The sequence below is a fragment of the Erithacus rubecula genome, assembly GCF_903797595.1.
Source record: "Erithacus rubecula genome assembly, chromosome: 1".
NCBI lineage: Eukaryota > Metazoa > Chordata > Aves > Passeriformes > Muscicapidae > Erithacus > Erithacus rubecula.
This window is the reverse complement of record NC_136658.1, coordinates 9,091,112-9,112,461: the sequence shown is the minus strand read 5'-3', so window position 1 is coordinate 9,112,461 and position 21,350 is coordinate 9,091,112. Positions and strand designations below refer to the sequence as shown.

The 21,350-nt window shown below is 39.4% G+C and overlaps 1 protein-coding gene across 6 annotated transcripts in view; it reads left to right on the top strand.

The window, feature by feature from the left end:
• Positions 1-285: 285 nt before the first annotated feature.
• The window catches only part of ROBO2 (roundabout guidance receptor 2), a 432,478-nt gene continuing 411,413 nt past the window's right edge, over positions 286-21,350 (top strand). For 3 of the 6 annotated variants that reach the window (XM_079322619.1, XM_079322621.1, XM_079322618.1), the window contains exon 1: positions 286-1,310. In XM_079322619.1, the coding sequence (XP_079178745.1) occupies positions 1,256-1,310 (55 nt within the window). In that variant the 5' untranslated portion in view covers positions 286-1,255. Of the gene's footprint in view, positions 1,311-20,843; positions 20,946-21,350 lie in introns of those variants that run through there. The other 3 variants (XM_079322622.1, XM_079322620.1, XM_079322617.1) reach the window with 1 other exon arrangement.

Sequence of the window (21,350 nt, the reverse complement as noted above, 5' to 3'; positions counted from 1 at the left end):
GTTCTATGAAATCACTTACCGAAAAATTACCTGCCCATTAAAGAGGAAGCGGTGAGGAGCAATCATGTAAATCCTACCTACACCCAACTGTAGAGGGGAGGCAGCGATCCTGATTCCTGATTCCCAGCCCTGCGGCTGCCTGCTGGCATCGCCGTCCCCATCTCCCTACCCCGCGAGGAGAGAGAGAAAGAGAGAGAGAGAGAGAGAGGGACGCGTGGGTGTGGAGCGCAGTGGTTTAGTCCACACCCCGCAGCCTCCCTTCCCCAGGCAGCCGCGGGAGCCGCGCTCATTCTCCTCCCTCTCCCCGCCAGCCGGTGTGTCCGCGGCGGTGGGAGGCGGAGGCGGCGGGAGAGGAGGGGAGAGAGGAGCGGAGCGAGGAGAGCAGCGCGGAGTGCGGGGCCGCCCGGGAGAGCCGCGGCGGCGGGAGAGCCCCGAGCTGCGCGCAGCCCCCGCCGCCGCCACCGCTCGGCACCGCGCCGGGGTCCTGCCCTCCAACAGTTCCCGCTCCGCTGCCACTGAGGAGGGAGTCTAGGGGACACGGCTTTATAGATTTTTTTTTTTATTATTATTATTGTTATTTTTCTTCTGAGGGGATGCTGAGAAAGCAAGCCGGTCCCCTCCCGTGTAGCACATTGCCTGGGCGTTCCTATTATGGAAGTTAAGTGAGAAACTCTGCAGCTTGAACTGATTTGGGGAGAGAAAGGGAGAGAGAAAGGGGTAGGGGGAGGGCGAGAGGAAGGCAAAATAGCCGAACCAAATCAATGGTTTTCCTGCAAAGTGCCGGGAAGTTTGTGGAGCACTTTCTAGGAATCAGGTCCTTTCTCAGAGTCTCTCCTTGTCTTCCGAAGAAAGAGCTTGCTTTTGGATTGCCATGGATCCTAAAGAGAGTCTTAGACACACTTGAATAATTCCCCTGCTTGGGCTGGATTGGTGGGAATTTAGGAAGGAGCGTGTGTGCAAAGCAGAAGCCTTCGGAGCTCACTCGCTGCTTCTCTAATCTGTATGGATCTAAAAGTGTCACATTCAAGACCTTTGCATCTTCAGCTTTTGAATTGAAGATTTCCCTTTCCACTTTAAGTAGCTGCTAGGAAACTGTAAACTTTTGGACCTACCTCTTACTGGCTTTGGATACTTTTTCTTTTTTTTTTTTTTTTCTCCTCTTTTTTTATTTCCTTTTTTTTTTTTTCTCCCCCTTTTTTTTAATCTCTGTGGAATTGGTCTCGCAAGCGATCGGGATTGTTTTTAATATGTCAAAATGGGTCTGCTGACGCCACTCCTGCTCTTCGGATTTGCATTTTTTCAAGTCTATGGTAAGTTCGCTTATTTTAGAAATGTCATTTCTGTGCAGAAATCCCCTTCATCTGAATTTGATTTGGGACAGCACATGGATGGCATTATAAGCTTTAACGTTACAGAGCTCTAAGTTTGTTCCTGGTATAAAAATGGTATTTGGAGAGCGAGGGAGGGAGGGATCGGAAAAGGGAGAATATATGTTTCCAATAAGCAGCCCTTCCCGTCTCCTAACTTAATGGAAAAGCAGCTTATGAATGGAATAATGTCAGCTTGACGTGGCGAGCAAAGAGTAAAAAACTACCGTGATAAATCTTTTATTTGGAGGTGGGGAGCGGGAAGGGGAGAAGCATGAGCGTTGTTGTAGCTGGTATTACTTTGCCGCCTTCTATTGTTAAACTTTCCACCGGGAGCGCCAGCTGATGAAATAAATAGGTTAGCCCAGCCTGTGCTGCAGGTGAGGCGGACTGGCGGCTTTCCAGAGTCCCTCAGCGCCTCGCTGGGCGCTGGAAGGGAGGGAAGGGAGGGAGGGAGGCGGGCTGGCGGCTCAGCCCGACCGCCCCGCCCGTCCCCCCGAGCCGAGCCGAACCGAACCGGGCCGGGCTGGGCCGAACCGGGCAGGTGGGGCGGCAGCGCCTCCCCGCCAGCGCCGTCCCCATCCCGAGCTGCCCCCAGGGAGCCTTTGCGCGAAGCTTAGCGACGTCTGGGGAGAGGGTGGGTTTCCCTCTGAACGCCGCCCCCTTCTCACCCTTTGGGTGTGCTCTGCGACGGTTCTTGTGGTTTCGAGTTTAAGTGCTAGATGGGGAGCTGTAAATTATCATCTGGGGAAGTACGGTTTAGCAGGGCGAGAACTTGAGTGCAAGGCTAGAGTCGGGGTGGGCGCTGTGCTGCTGCGCTGGAGCAGCTCGGGCGCGGGGAGAGCATCCAGCTGCACAGAGCGTGTGCTGGCCCTGTGCTCGCCAGCCCGGCTAGCACCGGGCATTTGCAGCCCTTTAGGCTTGGGGTGAATGCCGTGCCTGGGAGCCTGGATGTTTCTGCCTGTGTGTCAGAGCAAACTTTGTGCCAAGAAGCTGCTCACAGCATTTGCAGTATCGGTCCCGAGGCAAGGGCTCAGGGTTTATTGTTCGCAGTCACACGCTGCTTTGGGTGTTTCTCCACCACCCCCTAGCAAGACAGGAGGCAGAGTAGAAGAGGGACAGATTCAAGTGCAGTTCTACCTTGGGTCCATGATACACTCTGCAGTTTAATCTTGGGTTTGGTCAGTCAGCAAGAAAATTTATGCATAATATATACACGTGCTAAACCAAACAGGAGAACTTTTAACTGTAAAATGATTTAATAGAACCCTTACGTCTGTCAGTACAATCATAGTTTTGAAGGTATTTTGTTTTATGTTTTGCTCTGTTTTTCTTGGTGTAACAAAAAAGATCCTTAACTTTAAGACCACCCATATTGGAGGCATCTTTGTGTACAAACTGCAAACATCAGGTTATAGAAATGCAATTATTAGCAAGTGTTTAAAATTGTATGTAGCTAGAAGGAATACAATTAAAGTGCTCAGTGAAAGTGACAGAGTGAATCAGAGGAGCTTGGTGTTATAGAATGTAATTAAAGTACTAGTCTGTTTGGAGATATATGAAACAAATGCAATTAACCAGCTTGCTGGAACGACATAATTTATTCGAGTTTTGTCATGGGGAGCACATGTAAAACGTTTGTTCTGGTTGAGCCTTATGAGGGTGGGGCGGTGCAGGTAATTTAGAGCCGGACCATTAGAACAAATGGCCAAGAAGCTCCCGGAGTATATGTGATACTCCCCTTTTGTGGGAAGGTATTGCAGAGAATGTCAAGTTTGCCTGCGTTAACAACTCTCTGAAATAAATAAATAAATAAAGAGCTTTGTGGATAGCACATCATGACCAAGTAGCTATAAGCTGTTATTGTCGAAATGACTAACAAGTAGCTTTGAAGAAATACTGGCAGGCAAGCTTGGCACACAGTGCTTTTGTCTCTTTAGAAGCATAGTAATTACGATCACATCTTAGGCTGACATGTACCACTAGTTGCTTTGAAAAGATCTCTATCAACATCAGCACCATTTGTGCTGCTTTAGTTTAGGAATAAAGGGCAAAACCCAACAGACTTCTTGTTTAATATGTCCTTGGTTTGTTTTTTATGCTTGAAAGTTACCTCTTAGTGCATTTCTGGGTTTGAGGGGGTTTTGCTGTTAGGCTTGGCTGGGTATTTTTGTTTTTTCTCTTGGCAAGAGATCCAGACATAGACACTGTAGCATTTGAGGCATGTTAACCATCCTTTTCCCTCTGAATTTAGTTTTGTTTAGTAATTGAAAAGTGGCAGAGATGAAAATGATAATATTTTTCTTATAAAGTTACTTTTTGCTGTCCATGGCTTCAGGACACCTGAAAATTACACAACTCAATGAAAGTGGCAGAAAGCATGTGCTACTACACATATGTAGATTTTAGGGGTTTTATTATTGGCTTTTGATTTTCCTGTAATTCTGCCCATGTTCTTGCACTCGGATGAGTGAATAACTTAAATCCTTTTTTTTTTTTTTCCTTTAGCTATCAGTCTTGGTTGTTGTCCTTGACACAAAGCAAGCAAAGAAAAAAATCAAACACAAAAAATCCAAAATACCAAAACACACACAGAACTCCCCCCAAACAAACAACAAAACACCCCACTGGACAGTCTGCACATTAAGCAAGCCACTAGCTACTGGAGTTCAAAGAGCTGATTACATCTGGATTTTTAATAGTGTTCAGTTGATTGTTCTTTCATTGTTCTGTGTTTTGCTATTCTTCTTCTGATAATTAAGTTTAAAAGAACAAATATTAAAAGAAAAGGTAAAAACTGATGTGAACACAGATATTGGTGGGCCAGACCCTGGCCTGGTAGGACTCTAAAGTACTTTCAATTAAAATGACCTTTTATGTCAGAGCTGACTTTTAGTCCCTTGAAAAGTGCAAGTGTGATGCTCTTGAATAGGAGAACGTGCTAAAAATATATTAGACTAATTCTGTAAAATCAGCATTTTATCACCATATTAATATATTTCAAAAGCACTTTTAAATGAAAAGTGTGCATCTGAAATGGTATAGTGACTGAAGCATTCTGTATGTATTTTCCTTTTCATTTTCTTAAAATTTATTTTATTTCTCCATGCCAATGAGTTACATATCTTGCCTTGTGCAGATCCCTGTTGCCTGTTGGAGAACATGGCTTACATATAAAGCTGGAGTATATTCTTCCAGTGAATATTTGAGCTGACAGGGTCCTGATCTCTCATGTGAGTTTTGCTGTTGATGGATAACCTTTGCTTCTGTGGAATGTGTGCATTTTAATGCCTTAAGAGTAAAATTCTGGAGTTTGCAGTTTTGTTTCTTTTACCTTGTTCTTCCATAGGACCCAATTCTGCAGAGCATTTAAATGCTTCCATCTCTTAGCCAGAGTCTTGCTGAAGTTAATAAGAATTTAAATACTTGTTCCAAGTTAATCATAGGCTTTAAAACTTTGCTGAGTAAGGATGAATCTATGCCTATGATGACAGGTTTTGCCGAATTAGTCTTAAGATTTTGTTTTATTTACTTCCTTTTACCATTGCAAAAATATGTTTTTAAGTGCAGGAGATAAGCAGTGAGGGAGCCCTGTCATTGTACTTCCAGAGATGGATTTGCTTGAAAGTTAATATGATAATCCAGGTACTTTGGTTTGTGTCTTTGCTAATTTGGAGCTCTGGAAAAGGTCTGATACTCCACAAATCTTTCTGAAAAGTTCAAATTAGGGGGTTTTAAGCCTTTATGTGAGTTGCACTGACTACAATAATCCTTCCATTAGGAACTGTCTAGAATGATGAGATTGATGTTGCTCAGGGAAATTGAGTTTTAGCAATGCAGGCTAAAGATATGCGACCTTAAAAGTAGACAAAAGAATTAAAATACATTTTTAAGGATGTATAGAAAGTATCAAGGAGATGTGCCAAAAAGTGTGATGAGAGGGAAGGGAGGCTTTGGCTGGTCTCTCCAATCACCTCCATTTGCAGGGGTCACTTTTCCATAGCAATGCTATGTGGGCTCATAGCCCTGAATTCGAGACGTGCTCTGTCCGCTGCTGAACCGTTTAGTGGAAATTACTGAAGAGTATGCAATGGCTTTTTAGCCATTTGTTACCCTTGAATTGCTATTCAAATATTGATCTGGGATAAATAGATTGCTAACAGGTTCTGTGCATTCTGTTTCAGCCACCTAAGAGGACGCTGCTGTCAGGTTTTATCTGTTATCTCAGCTGGCATGACAGAGCTTGCTCTTCCCGTGGCTGCCATCTGGCTTACACCTCTCACACCAACCTTGGGGAGGATACTTAGCAATCATATTGATGCTGCTGCTTGCCAAGAGGCTCCCTTACTGGTGTGCTTTTCTACATTTCTAAAAAAAAAAATCTCTTTATTTCGCAAAAAGAAGGCAGAAGAAAGTGTTTGCAGAAGAAAGCGTTTGCTCTTGCCAAATAAATAAATAAATAAAATGTGTTGGCTTTTTTGGTTCTGACAGAATAAACATTTCATATGTGTAACTGCTGAATTTTTACAGTACCCTTTCTTTTTTTGTTACATGGGTTTTCTTGCAGTTGTACTTGACAGAACATATCTTGTATGTTCAAAAATATTCATTTTGGTAGGTGGATTGGTACAGGATCTGATCCCAAATCACTACTTCAGAGACAATGTTGAGGATACCTTTTATGCAGGATAGCTGTGTGGACTTAGTTTTAAGATCTTTGAATACAAAATATTTGTATGGAAGTGGAAGTAAAGATTTGCAGATGTATATTTTGGTCTCACCATCTTTACTCTCACACCTGGCTTCTATTATGAATTGTGGACAACAGTTTGAACAATTGCAGTTATTAGTTCAGAAATAAGATTGAGTTTGGTGTTGTCCTCACCTCAGACATTTTCCTTAATAAAATAACTGCTAATCACCCATGGTTATTAACTCTTGTTGTTGTAGTGGATAATTAAATAAGGCCCATTAATTTACGTCCTGATTCTGCACCACTGAAGCCTGTGTGAATTCTGCTGTTGAGTTCACAGAACACTGAGAAAGCAAGTGATGTTATCTTGGCTTTCTGTCACTGTAATCTTGCCACACGATGAATTTGGCTTCTTGTTTTGTGCAGCACTGTGGGAAGATAAGCTGTAAGCATAGTGCAGCAGGCAGTCTTTCCCAGTGGATCACAGCTGTACTGATTGCCCAGGAGTGGAGACAGCCTTGCCTGCCCAGTGAGGTTGGGTGTTATAAAGATTGGGCTAGCTGGCCACCAGTTGCAGTTGGACTTGGAGCTTGAGACCTGGAGTTTGCTGCAGTTTGGGATGGAGTCTGCTGGCTGTGCTGTGAGGGGAAAGGGACATGCTGTCATGCAAGGGACAGATAAGGTAAGAAGATGTTGTGTGAGGGACAGACAGGGTTGGGTGGCCAGTGAAGAAAAGAGTCAGTACTGTGTGGAGCTGCCTATGAGGAAAGGAGCCAGAGTTGCCTGAGAGAAATCCCCCGAGTGAAGGCACGAGAACTTTTTATAAAAGACTGGTGTTGATGCCAGTTTTGTCTGGCATAATTATTATGCAACATTACAACAACTAAAAAAAATACTAGAGAGTACAAGTGCATATTGATGCCTCAGTTCTGCTCACTCCTTTCTGCAGTGCTGTCTTTACTAGAGCAGAGTTTCCTGCTGTAAGAAAAAAGCTGATTCTTGTGCTATGTCTGTATAAAAAGATATGTATTCTTTTTTCAAGCCAAAAGTTCATTAAGTAAAAAATGGCTTTTTAATTCCACCTCTGCAGCTCATCTTGGCATTGCTGCTATGGAAGAGATCCAAGATATTCTCTTAATTTTATTAAAATAATAGCCTTCATCAATAAATACGCAAGCAACAATGGACAAACTAACCAGTTGTCCCTGTGTAATAACCTGCTGATACTTATATTGAGCTGCTGTGCTCTGATGGCCAAGGCTTAGTAAAATTCATCTCTGGGTCCTGGACAAATGTAAAGTGAGGATATTAATCTAAACATTGTTCTGGCAAAAATATTCTGTGTATGTGCATTGAGTTTTAAACTCTTTACCCCTCTCCCTTAGGAATTTTAGATTTTTTTTTCCTGAGGGTTTTTTTTTCCTGCAAACAAACTAAATAATAGTTATTGTCTGCAGATCCCTGAGTTAATGCCTCTGTTTAATTGGGTTGTGAGAGAACTTTCTGCTAATGCACTAGATAGGTTGGCAAACATTACTCTTTGTTGCTTGTTTGCATTGCTGTTTCTACCAGGAACCGTCTTGTCTCTGGCTTGCTGATAACTGAAGGTCACCCTTATCTAGTGATTCCAGTGTGTATTTTGTAACCCATCGAGATTGTGTGCATGCAGGTGCTGTTGCAGACTTTCAGTGCTATCATTTGTTGTGATTGTGGGGATACTCCTTCAGTTTTACCTTCCCAAGTGATGACTGGAAGAACACAAAACATCTTTGGATTTATTCCTCATAATTTTCAATTGTTTGGTGCACAAGATATTATTCCAAGCTTGGTTTTGAGCATTCTAAATGATATGTGGCATTTGCTTGCAGAATTACCCTTGTCAGTGGGTCTTCATTGTACCACTTCAGTTCCAGCAGAATTCTTGAGTCTGATGACAGTGAAGGACCTGCCATTGTGCTACTTTATATCCTGCTTTTACTTTCTCTCATCCCTTTTCCTCAGATTAGTTCAGAGAACAGTTTATTTGGTCTGATATATGGAAATGAACTGGTAGGATGAGTGAGAATGCCAGCAGCTAAGTATGGTCTCACTCATTAGAGACTACCTAGATGGTTGTGCCACCCTGTCTGTTGCAGCATATGGTCTTTTCATTTGTATTTAGTAATTGCTTCTATAGCTTTAGTGCAGTGTGCCAAGGAAAGAAGAGCATCTCTGTGATGTGCCTGTCATAAATGCAGATTGGACAAATAAGTGAGGAATTAACGGCCAGCAGCAAGTTGTAAAACACAGCGAGCTGGGGTTCGCTCATGTTAATCAAATGCCATTGATTACAAAAGAAACTGAGTGGAAAAAAATTAACCTTTTAAAACCAAAATGCCAGGTAACTAACATCAGTCGACTTGTTCCTCATTCATAGTGAATGGAGGGACAGTTCATGTCAGGGTACCAGAGGTACTTTTTTTACTACTGTGAAAATGTCAAGATTTAAAAACCAGTTGTGAAAACTATTCAATGCTGGAGAAGCCCTATAATCGTGGCTTCTCAAGCAGTCTTCAAGGTCTGTATGTTCTGTAGCCCAGATGACAAATGGAATGACCAGTTTCAACAGTTTGTTTTTATCCTGAAGAGACAGGATAATTTCTTTCAGTATTACTAAAAATTCAAATGGCATACCAAAGCTGTTGGACCAAGATAGTTGGAAAAGAATGTTTTCTTCACATGGGTTGCCTTTCCCTGGAGAACTTGATCTCTTTGGGATTATGTCACCTTTGAGACCTGGAGATGCTCATTGTTGTTGCCTGTACAGTAGCACTGCACCTCTCTGACAGTTTTCTGGAGAGAGAAACTGTGCTGTAATTTGGGAGAAAGAGTGGAATAGTAGCCTGATTCCAGGTCCATGGCTTGATGGGGAGATATACCTGGCAGAGGAACTGGGTTAGATAGTGTAGGGGCTGAACAGAGAAGCAAAGCACCTCTGTCGTGTTTATCAGGAGAGTGCTGGTCCCTGAACACTTCAGGATTGTTTCATACTCTGTATGTTTAGGTTTTTATCATTGTTATGTCACTTTTATATCACTTATCCATGAAGTGAATAAGCTTTTCTGTTAAATTGTTTTAGTCCAGTTTTGTTTGGAGTAGTTTTAAAAAAATGCTGATTTGTAGTTTGATGCAGTGAACCAAGGTCTGTTTTGGCTTTAACCTGATGCACTGCAGAAGTGCTGTGATAAATTGGCTGAGACTTTTTGTATATATGTTTTTATGGTGTGTAAGAAGAATTCAGTGGACTGACTAAAATGGTTGGTTTATGTCAAGGCAACTGCTATTAAACAAAGGACTTTCAGTGGAAAAAAAATAACTTTCAGAAATACTGCAGGTTGCATTTTATTATTGATCTATGCATCTGTTCTGGCACCAGACTAGATTTTAGATTATAATGCTTTGATTTTTAAACTACTCGTTGTGACTTGGCTATTTAGATGTTTTGAATGAATGAATTACAAAATTCTATCTTTGTTGTCTTGTTTTTCTTTCTTCTGCTTGAACTTGTTTCATCTTTTTCAACTGTGCAGTGTGGTCTTTACCAAATGAGATCAGACAATGCATTCAGTAACATGTAAATCCTATCTATGGGGTAAAATCTCAGCGTTTAGAACAGGAGGATCCTATGATAAAATTGTCATCTAGTGCTGTGTTTAAATCCCTAAGAATAGTTTTCTCTGTATGTAGATCTAGATTAAAAAACACAAAACAACTGTGTGGAGAGATCATTAGAAGTGTGTATAGATATAAGTATAGAAAATAACTTTAGAAACTGTAAGGGATCAAATTTATGTCCCTTAAAACAAAAGTGTAAACAGTAGCAGGAACCATTACAACACTGAATTAAAGGAAAATGAAATGTGACAAGTAGGCAAACATATTTAATTAAATGTGAATCAGTGTAAACCAGAACTCCTTATTATTATTATTTACTGACTGTTTTTTGACAACTGCTCAATTTAGAATGAGATGCAAAAGAACATATGTCTGTCTTTGTATGACTCCAGATATCTCTGTTTCCCCTTTCAGCAGACAACATGCCTTTTTTTCCCCCTAAGTGATTTTTGGTTGCTAGGAGAAGTGCAATGGTCTGCCCTGCTCTTATCCAACAGTAAAACTGAAAAGTGTATTGAGGTAAAGAGAGGGGCAAAGCACAGTGCAGGCCATGAATCACAACTTGTCTCCAATATGTCCACTTTGTTCCCACTTTTTCTTTGAAAACTTTTGTTTTTACTAATGGTGTTTCTTTCCAGCTGATCTCTCAAAACCATTTAGAAGGCAAGAAAAAAAAGGAAGAAAATCGTGCTGTTAAGAGTCCACTCAGAGGAACAATAAAAGGAGGGGGAGACTGAGACATTCATGGGGCCACTGTGGTAGCAATGCACAACTCAATGAATGGCTTCAGTCAGCTGCTGTTCAACCTGGGTGATTGATACCTTCTGGTTTTTCCTAGAGCTGGAAAAGCGTGCAAAAAGTCTTCATAGTGCTCTTGTCAGTTTTAATGCAAGATGTTGAAGTTGTTTACAAACTATTTCGAACAGCAGAATCTTCAGTGTTCTTGAAGCATTCAAGTAGCAATGTTGAATTAAGTGTGTTAAAATCAGAAAGGATTGTTAATAATTGTGGTACTCTTGTTCTAGTTTGTGAAACCCTTTACTCACTTTTTAAATCATGCTTTTTCAAATAATTATGTGCTGTGGCAAGAATCACTTGACCATCACCTCCTACAGTGATCTAAAAGTGGTCTTATCTCAATGTCATTGGCTACTTTTAAACTTTGTCCATTAGAAATGGTTGTATATGATGATGTAACGGGTTTAAAGTATTTGGCAATATTGTCTATATTAACAGAGTATCAAAATCATGAGAATTATGTCAGATTTCACTTGAAATTGATTGCAGGATGAATGTATAGACAATATATTCTTACTTCAAGTGCTTGATGAAACTTAGCCTGGAGAGCAGTCTTAAAGCAATAATTATATCTCTCAAGAAAGATTGCTGAAGAGGTTGTGTGTGAGTCCTGTGGATGAGGAAACTGAACATGTGGCTGCAGAGGTCTGTGATTTGGGCTGTAGAAACAGCTGTCTGCCTGTGGACAGAACAGGCCCCTGTGTCATTCCTTACCAGGAGTAAGGAGTGAGTGGCCAAGGGTCTCATTACCAATTCAGAATGTTGAGTTGACTCAATTTAGTGACATGCAGATGATAGAGAAATTCAATGATGATGTACTTGGAAAAATAGTGCAGCAACTTGTAACGATTTGTTATTCCCATAGGTACAAAATAGGTTTCACCCATATATTCAAGGCTATTGGGTGACCTGGCAGTACTGGATTGAGTCCCAGTGTAATTTAATGGAATTTGTCTGTTTAGGTCAGGGCTGAATTTGCCCCCAGGGAAAAATAAAGATGGAAGAGTTGTAAGTTAAATTACAGGGAAGTGACTCTATCTTACAGGCTGCTAATGGGGATGGGAGAGTGTGTGGTTCTTTTGTGTGTGGTGGGTTTTTTATTTTCCTTCCTGATCCACACAGCCTCTAGGAGTGGTTTAAATACCATCCAAAGTACCGCTGACTTTTCACTTACTTCCATGAAAATTGCAAGTGCTGAGACCAAGAATTTTCCCTCCATAAATCACAGCAGATGTTGTCTCAGTTATTCTTCAGTGCTACCCCCCAAAGCACTGTTGTCTTTCTTCCTGCTGATTCCTCCTTCCTGCTGAGACCTGTGTGGGGAAGCTGACAGGTTTTGTCCTTGCACGTGGATATTGGTTAATGAATCTGGATTAGCTATTAATATGTTAATGTAAAGGATGTGCCCAGTATCACTTAGGAACTCCATGGCAGAAGGAATAGTGAGATTTCATCTCCAGTAACACAGCTGATGGTGGGAGAGTTGTGCAGTTGTTTATAGATGAGAAATGACTTCAACTGTTTCTGCTGCATCTGTTAGTCTGACATCCAAAACAAAGCAACTTTTGAGGTCCAGGAGGATGAGAATGGAAGAATCACAGACCATTAAATATGCCTACTAGTATTAATTTTCCTTGCTGTTACCTGACAGCCTGCCACACTGAGTTGCAGAGGAGAAAAGAGATGGAGGGAGATTCAGCACTGCTGGTTTGGGACAGGGGTTGTGGGGAGCAGGCGTTGTGCGGTGAAGCACTGAGCAATGCCTCTCCTTCCTTGTCCTTCCCCCCAAGCCTAAGGAAAGTGCCTCTGGGAATCTAAGCATGCCAGGGAAGGAGTCAGCAAGGAAGTGGTAGCTGTGGGTTTCTCTGAAATTAGAGGAAACCTCTTGTAAATGGTGGCATTTAGCTGGATGTCTTCCCTGTTTCATTTCCTTGTTCATGCAACTCAACATGCTGGAGGAAGGACCATTCTCCAGAGATCTCAGCTGTTCCCCAGAGCCCAATGCCTTTGTAGAATAAACTTCATTCAGATTAAGTAGCCAGCATCTGTTTAAATAAGGAGAAGTTTATAGCTGTGATATTGAAGTGGAAAAAGCAAGTAAAGAAAGCAAGTTTGCATACACTTTTCCTTTCCTATGAGACAAATCAATGACCATTTCTTACGCTTTCTTTCTCTTCTCCTTCTAAGTTTATTTCCTAGAATATTTCCTTCAAGTGCCTTAGCTCGCTACAAAAAACCCCCCTAGAAAGTGGAGTTAAAACTAATAGATTTATTCCAGCTAGGGAGAAAAGTGTGCTCTTGTTTTACAGATTTTTTCATTCCCTCTGCTCTTCATCTGTTCCATCTTCTGTGGTTTATTCATGTCACTTGCCTCCTTATATTTCATAGTTGAAGAGTTTGTTCTATATTATTTGATTGTCAATTGCTTTATTTTATTTTCCAGCTTCATTTTTCTTCTGTTCATTCTCCTTTGGCTGCCGCTTTCTAACCATGTTTCTTGAATATGAAGAATTAAAGGACAGCAAGGCAGTGTTAATGAGGGAAGTACTATTATAAGAAACTTTGTACTCTGTCAGGATTTCTTGGTGAATTCTCTGCATAGATAAAGTTCTGTGGAGGCATAATTTTCTGCCATGCTTAACTAGTGCCTTGAGGAAATTAAAATAAATTAAAATTAACTTACAAAATTGAAGTGTGCAAGCCAAATTTTGTGTGAAGTTGGAAAGAGGTACTTATCTGAAAATTAAACTGTGTCTTAAGTCTTCCATTTAGTTTTGAAATGTACAAGTTTCTCCTCTGTCATGCAGAATTGTCTCTTTCAGTCCAGTGAGAACTACAGATACTATGTTTATTTTCTCAATTTATGAAAAATTGGGACATAGAGAATAATAAACTTATAAAACTTAATAATAAGTATCAATGACTTTTTTAATATTCTACAAAGTCTTAAGGAAAAAATAACAATAAAAAGTAAGAGATACTGGATAGGCATAAACTGATTGGTAACAGCATTCGAGGAAATTGCGCTGATACAACTCTTGAAATAATTGTTTTTATTTGAGGACTTGATTTCTGTTATGTCTGTGTAATCTATACATGATATATGTGTATAAGAGAAGAGGACACTGAGGGGAGACCTCACTGGAGTGTTCAACATCCTCATGAGGGGAAGTGAAGGGGGCAGATATTGATCTCTGTGACCAGTGACAGGACCCAAGGGAATGGCCTGAAGCTGTGTCAGGGGAGGTTTAGGTTGGGTATCAGGGAAAGGTTCTTCCCCCAGAGGGTAGATACTGGAACAGACTCACCAGGGCAGTGGTCACAGCACCAGCCTGACAGAGCTCAAGAAGTGATTGGACAACACTCTCAAGTACATGGTGGGGTTCTTGGGGCTGTCCTGTGCATAGTTTACTTTCTTATATATAAGCTTTTTTATAAATTGGTATTACATATAGGAAAGTAAAATATGATGGACTTTGATCCTTGTGGGTCCCTTTCAACTCAGAATATTCTGTGTTTCTATGATAATGCAGTAAGTACTAAATACCTACTATACAAAATACCTTGTGAGAGAATTCCCTTAATTTACTAGGTAAGATGGATGGAATATTTCTTGGTGAAAGTTCGTTTTGTTTTTAATTCACATTTGTTCCCAATTTTACTGACAAACAAATGTAACTTTTTTTAAGTGCATTGTAAATGAAACCCTGACTCAGAGGAAGATGCTGGGAATTTTGTCATCAGCAGAAGTGGGGCCACAGTTTTTGTTGTGTTGTGGTTGGCAATGTGGGAGGTTAATGCTGAGAAGGAAGTTTAGTTTGTTGGTTCGGTTTGGTTTTGTTTTTGGTTTTTTTAGGATTGCACAAAGCTTAAGATAATGACTTTAGAACTAAATATAAATCTGTAATCAGGAAGTTAACAGATACCTGTGCTCCATTAGAAAACCAGTGGGAAACCAAGACAATGATGTACAGCAGATCAAGCAGTAAGCAGTGCATCAGCAGCTTGAGGAATAAGTCTGTAGCACCATGAAAGCTATATTTATTTCATCTTCAAATTGAGGCTGGCTGTTTACTTACACCTTTAACTTCATCTGTCCTCAGGACTAAAATGTTTACTATTAGAGCAGCCAAAAACTTATTTTAAAACAAATTTGTAATAAATTTGCAAATTAGAAAGTTGGGATATTATTTGATAACAAATTCCTTTCATGTCTATTAGCATTTGTGTCCTGGTGTCTTCTTGCTAGACAGCTTGGGATTCCCAAAACAGAGATGAGAATGGAATAAATTCTGTCACTCTTTGGATGAGGAGTTGTAACTCTTGTGAATAATTATATTATTGTAGTCATAAGTTTTAATTCTCCTGAATACAGGAATTATCAGACATTTAAAGGGAACAGCATCATTAACTTTGGGAAAGAGCTCCAAGGTCAAAAAGTCCAGCATTTAACTGATTATCACCTTGTCTGCTAAACCACAGCAACTCAGTGCCATCTCCAGTCATTTCTTCTACACTTTTAGGAACAGTTACTCCACCTCTTCTTTCAGCAGCCCATTCTAGTTTATCAGCCCTTTCGGTGAAGAAATTGCTCCCTGGGTACCTGGAGAGAAAATAGATTCTTTAATATTCTGTGCTGTGTCAGAAGACTTTTTGGATCTCAGTTTACTTTCCTATATATAAGCTTTTTTTAATAAATCGGTATGAATTGGTTGCATGTGCATATGATATAAATAAAGCCTAACTGAATATTATAAGCCAAATAAATAAATCAGAAAATTATTCTATTGTGTGTTATTTTCTTGGTGCAGCTGTCTTGGAGAGCTATAAATAGATATTGCTTATTCCTTTCACTTGCATTTATTTTTGCTTTAAATGGCAAATGCACCTATTGTTAACAGATCTTAAAATTGTTTGGAGGGTATTTACTTTGCTCATTTTGAGGAAAATTATGAATGTCATTGTTAAAATATTTGTTAATAGCATCTGACTGTTGGGACAAGTAGATAAATTGTGAGTTCAAATGACTAGAGTTTTTTTCAAGTTTTCAAGAAAGAGATTTTGTAGAGGGTTTTGTAAGCACTTTTCAAAATGCTTACACTGTGAGTTTTTAGTGAAAAAAGGACATATCCATGGTGGGAGGGAGAGGATAAAAATTATAGTAGCAGTTTCAAAAACCAACAAAGTAAAACAAACATAATAAAACAATAAATAGTCTTACAGACCTTCTTTTGCTCCTTTCCAAATACATCCAAATCAGCAAAAATACTGCTGTCATTTCAGTAACATCTTCTTTAAAAGTAAGTCTGGCTGGTTTTGTTTTACTTTTCCAGTAATGGAAGAGCTTTTGCTTTGTAAGGGTTTTTAGAAGCTTCACTCACTGCCAGTAAATATGGCAAAAATAAGATACATCAGTCCACTAAAGTGTTTGAGTGTTCATGAAATATATACCTAATGTAATGTATAATGTAATGTAATGTAGATGTCACTGGCTCTTGGTCCCCTTCCTGCTCATGGGGCAGAATTAATATCTGTGCTTCAGAATCCTTCCCTTGATAAAATGAGGTGGATAATGACAATAGCTCTGTCTGTCTGGTGCCATGGCTGTCTCTATGATAAACCAAATACTCGGAATTCTAGAGAAATATTGCTAAAACTTGCTTTGCCTGACACCTGGCACTTCTTGCCCACACTAGTGAGACACTTTGGAGGTGAGAAAGATGACAATTCAGAATATTCAGATTTAGTGAGATTCCTTTATTATATAGCAATAAAGTTATCATATGAAAATGTTATATATATTTATTATATAAAAATTTATTAATTAAAGTTGTAAATAGTGAGCAGTATAGTTACTGAATGTTTTGCTAGAGAGTTTTATCTTTTGTTTGTATAAGCAGAGATTCACAGTATACCTTACAATCTATATTTATGTTCATTTGTAATCTTCCAAGTGGTGGGAGCAGTCAAATTAGCCTTGCTGTGGAAACTGGAGAATACCCCCAAACTACACAGTAGGAAGGATTAATATAAAACAACCTTCTGAAAAGTTAAGTTTCATCTCAGCCTACGCAGAACTAGGTACACAAAGCTTCTCCTTTCAAGGAAAGACTTAATTTATTTATTTATTTATTTATTTATTTATTTATCTTCAACACAAATTTTACAGTGTAAGATACAATTGAATATTTAGACATCCAAGTGAAAACAGAGACAAAAAAATAAAATCTCTTCAGACAGGAATTAGATTTCAAAATCCCTGCAAAGAATACTGGGAGATTTTCATGCATGCAAGTAACAGACCTTGGATTTTTTAAAAACTTACAGTGAATAAAATGGAGTTCGTGTATTGTAAATCTTAACTGCAGTTCTGAGAGCTATTACATAATAAAGGTGAAGACTCTTTTGGACCTTTGATAAACTAGTTACTTGGACAATATAAAATTAAAATTCACTGAATATTTAGCTGGATTTATACTGAAAATGAGAGGGTGCAAGTCTTGACAGTTGTAGCAAAACTGGACTTGTGTCTAGGCACATGATTATAGCCTGTTCCCTAATAATATTAAAACACAAAGTGCTAAAAGAAGGATCACTGTTGTATCTCAAAACCAGCATTTAAAGCAACAAATAAAAGCAGTTAAATCTTTGCTCTGCTTGCACTCTGTTCATTGAGAGGCCTCTGAAAATAGAGATCTAGGTAACTACATAGTGTCCTAACTCTGTGTACTCCATGTATTGCTGGTCCCCAATTATAAAATACTGAAAATTCTAATAAGTTGTTTTATGAGGGCCTTATATTGATGCCACACCTTGGATTTCATAGGCCAGCACTCCTCTAGCCCTTCCTTGTCACATTCATTTGCTTTGTGCAGAGATTGATGGGTGATAAACTGCACCAGCTCTTGTGTGGTGTGAGGATTCCATAGGTGAGGCAATTGTCCACTTCTGCAGTGGAGGGATCTGTGGTGCCTGTGTCACACAGCATGTGCCAGACTCTCTCCTTTTGCAGTCTTTATTACTAGATCTTGTTCAAAACCATGAGGAATGCTGTGGGCTCTAAACTGACAGAACTGTGTGATGTTCATGCACAGGGTTTGCCTGACTGTTGAATGACACATTAGTAAGTTGAAACAGCAGGAATGCCAGGTTCATAAATTTGGGTGGATTTACGAACCTTTATATTACAGCTCTTGTCTTTGGGAACGTTCTTCTGAGGAATTAATTCTTTCTTTCACTAATCTATGTTCCTTCATTTAGTGTTTCATTCTATTGTGTTTGTGTGTGTCTCAAAATGCTTTTCAATTCAAGCAGCACTTGGGTGAGTGGAAATCTGATGTCCCTTATTAGTGTTATTTGTAAGCTAGAAGTGATCTCCTAATTGGAGGAATTTCAATTATCGTCACGTCTCCTATTGATTAGGTTTTGTTATTTTAGGGCAATTGGCCATCTTTTCAACAACAATAGGACTGCTGAAACTCAGCCACTGAAAAAATGCCACTAGCCTTTTTATTTTTTACAAGACATAGAAGGCAAATAATTTTGAGGGTAAAAAACAGAATCTGAAAGATAGAATTTTAAAAATTAAGGAGTGATATTTATATTTATATTTATTGTAAATAAGAGGTATGAGTGGATAGTTGGATCAAGTAGTGGCCTTTCACCTTTAAGGCAACAGCTTAAATTAATCCTTAGATCCTAAGTTAATTGAGATAAATGGTTTTAGCTTTGTCCCTGGTGTAAAGCAGTCCATATTACAAAATTGCTGTACATCTGTTTGTGCAAACTTGGCATAATTGGTGTTCTCTTAGGAATGAGTTGTCACTGAGACTGGACTATTTCTTATTGCTTAGGAAGGTGTTCCCTGTAGGTCAGGGTAAGTGTCATTGTTGGGTCTGTGAAGGAAATCTGCTCCTGCCTCACTTAATAATCCCTAGCTGACAGATTTGTCAGAAATGTTTTAAGTGCTGTAGCTGTTCTTTTAGATAAAGTAAAAAGAAAAAAAAAAAAACAAAACAACTCTTTTGGTGTAAAAGTAACTCAGTAGGAGACTCGACCATATTTTCTCACGTCTGGTAGGAATCCAGATGCTCAGAGATGTTAAAATTGCCTACCTGATCATTTGTTCATGGTAGATAGTCTTCAATGATGGTCTTCAACTTTATGAAAGATCGGCACGTAGAGAGAAAGATAAATTAATGTAGAATATATTCTGTAGGAATTGCAATTCATCCTCTTTTTTATTATTAGTGAAGCACTAGCACAGGTTGTCCAGAGAAACTGTGGGTGCCCCATCCCTGAAAGTGTTCAAGGCCTGGCTGGATGGGGCTCTGAGCAACCTGGGCTAGTGGAAAACTGTCCATGACAAGAGGGTTGGAACAGGGTGTTTAAGGTTCCTTCAAATCAAACTCTTCTGTGAATCTATTCTGTGTAGATTTGGCATTTAGGGATATGGTGTAATGGTTGACAGTGTTTGGATTATTATTATACTCAATGATCTAAAAAGATCTTTCAACCCAAACAATTCTGTGATTTTTCCTCCAACAGAAAAGCAATTTGCATCATACTGCTCTTGGCTGAAGAGGTTTTGTTGTTCTCCTGCTCTTGCTCAGATATCTTCTGGGCTGGAACCTTTGCAGTTATAGAGTCCTGCACCTCATTCTCTTAGCTGCCAGATGATCTGGAGGAGTGAAGGATCAAATACACAGCTTCTACTCAGTGCCTCCTTTTTAACCCCAAGTGTAGGATGGGAGGTGTTGGGAGGCAGTGAAGGAACCTGCATCCACATTTTGACCAATATTCTGTGTGCCATTATCCAAGGCAGTGTTTCAGGTGTCAGTGTGCTAAATGTTGTCTTTGCATTCTTAGAGGATGATTTCCCAAAATCTTTAGATTTAGATGAGAAAAGGATTGCAAAGTAGATTTATGTATTAAGAGAATTGGGGAAAACCTTCCAGAAAAACAATGGGTATGCACTAAGTTCTGCTTGTTGTCTTGTGTTTCTAGGAAAAGAAGCAACTTCGCAATGGAATATTGTCAAACTGCATATGTTTATATACATTTCTGAGCTAGTGAGGGAACAATTTTCTAATACCAAGGGAAGATTACAGTATTTTTCTAGTGCGGATTTGCTTATGTTCCTTTTTGAAAGTAGAATACAAATCTCCTTTTTTGTATATTAAAAAGATTTTGAAAAGAACTATTTGTAAAACATTTATAGCTTGTCATATGTCTCTTTATATGAAAAAAACCTGAACATTAGTTTACATGGTACTTGTTTGGTTTATGTCTATAAAATGTAGAGATATGCAGTTGTAAAGGAATGAGAGAAACTGCCTCATATGCATCCATAGCAGGATTATGGTCAAGAAGTTAGAATAAATATCTTGAATCAGTCAAGTTTGGGCTACACATTTGGTCAAATTTAACATATATTTCAAAGTGTGCACCTTTTGTTTCAATAACTGGTGTCTGGGTGAACAGGAGGGGGGGACAGAGGAGTGGGAAGAAAAAAAAAACAAAAAACTTTTCTCCAGTTATCAAAATCTCCTCCAAAACATGGAATGAACTGTTTTATCATAATATTCATGCTGCTTAGTTACTGTGATTTTTAAGGAGATGGATCCAAATTTGTGGTAAAATTCCTTAGGTGCAGTTTGAATAAAATAGGCATCTCATTTAGTCTTTTGCTGTATCATGTGTGGAACTTACTGGCAGGAATGGGAGATGTGAGCTGTTCTAAGCCTTAAGTAGCTGAAAGGGATTAACCTTACACAGAGGATTTACTAATGAAGACATTGCACTTAGACACACAGAAGGAAAGAAAGTGAATTGCTGATCCAGAAATTATTCTATCTAGTTGTCCAAAATGCTTTTCCTCCTTCCATTCTGCTTATAAATTTAGTTTATTGTATAAATGTAATTGGATCTTACTCTCCTGTGGTGTGTCTGTGCTTTGGTAGCAGTTTCACAGTAGCTGGCAGTCAGTAAGGTACAGTCTATGGACACAGAGTATGGCAGTCAAAATGTAGGCTGAGATGGCACCTTGTGCAGTTTTTGTACTTCTGATACTTCATTTTCATATGCTTAGGACTAGATCCCAGTACTTGAGCCAGTATATAGTTTATTTTCAAAGGCTGAAACAGGTTATTTTAATCTTCTCTGGGATTATTTGTGAGGCAGAAAAAAATCTTTAATTCTTTAATTCAATACCCCTGTTTTGCTTCTAAACAACTCTGTTAGATTTTTAACTAGAGGCCAGGTGAGCATGATCAAGGTTTAAATAAGGAATTAGAAATCAAAGCCTAAGCAGGAGGAAGAAAGTTCTCCACTAAAAAGTAGGAAGATGTGGGGAGAGCTGCTTTCATGGTTGTTCTGTCCCTGTGTGCTGAGTTGTGCCTTTATTATTTGGGAAGAGCAGGAGGTGGGCATTGGTGGGTAGCCCTCTCTATGGGGTTTTTCTGGAGGATTTTTGATCTTATTGGAATTTGTAGGCTGAAAGAAACATGTTAAGAAATGTTCCTGTTTACCTCTGATTCCTTCCCTTGCCTTTTTACTGTATCAGCTGCAGGGTCTGTGCTGAGACAGCCCTCCTAGAATTTTATTTCACATGCATCTTTGCTGCAAAGGGCTGAAGCAGATTCTAAGATATTTTTTACCAGATTTTGGCTAAAGAGCATGAGGTAACTTTGGTGCTCTTCAAAATACATTGTTTTGTTTTTTTACTTGTTTTAATATATGTCTGTGCACATGCAAGTATATAATTGTAATTATTAAATGAGCTGTTGTGATTTATGTGCCCTGTTTTACTTAGGCAAAGATAAAAATGCTGTTTGTAA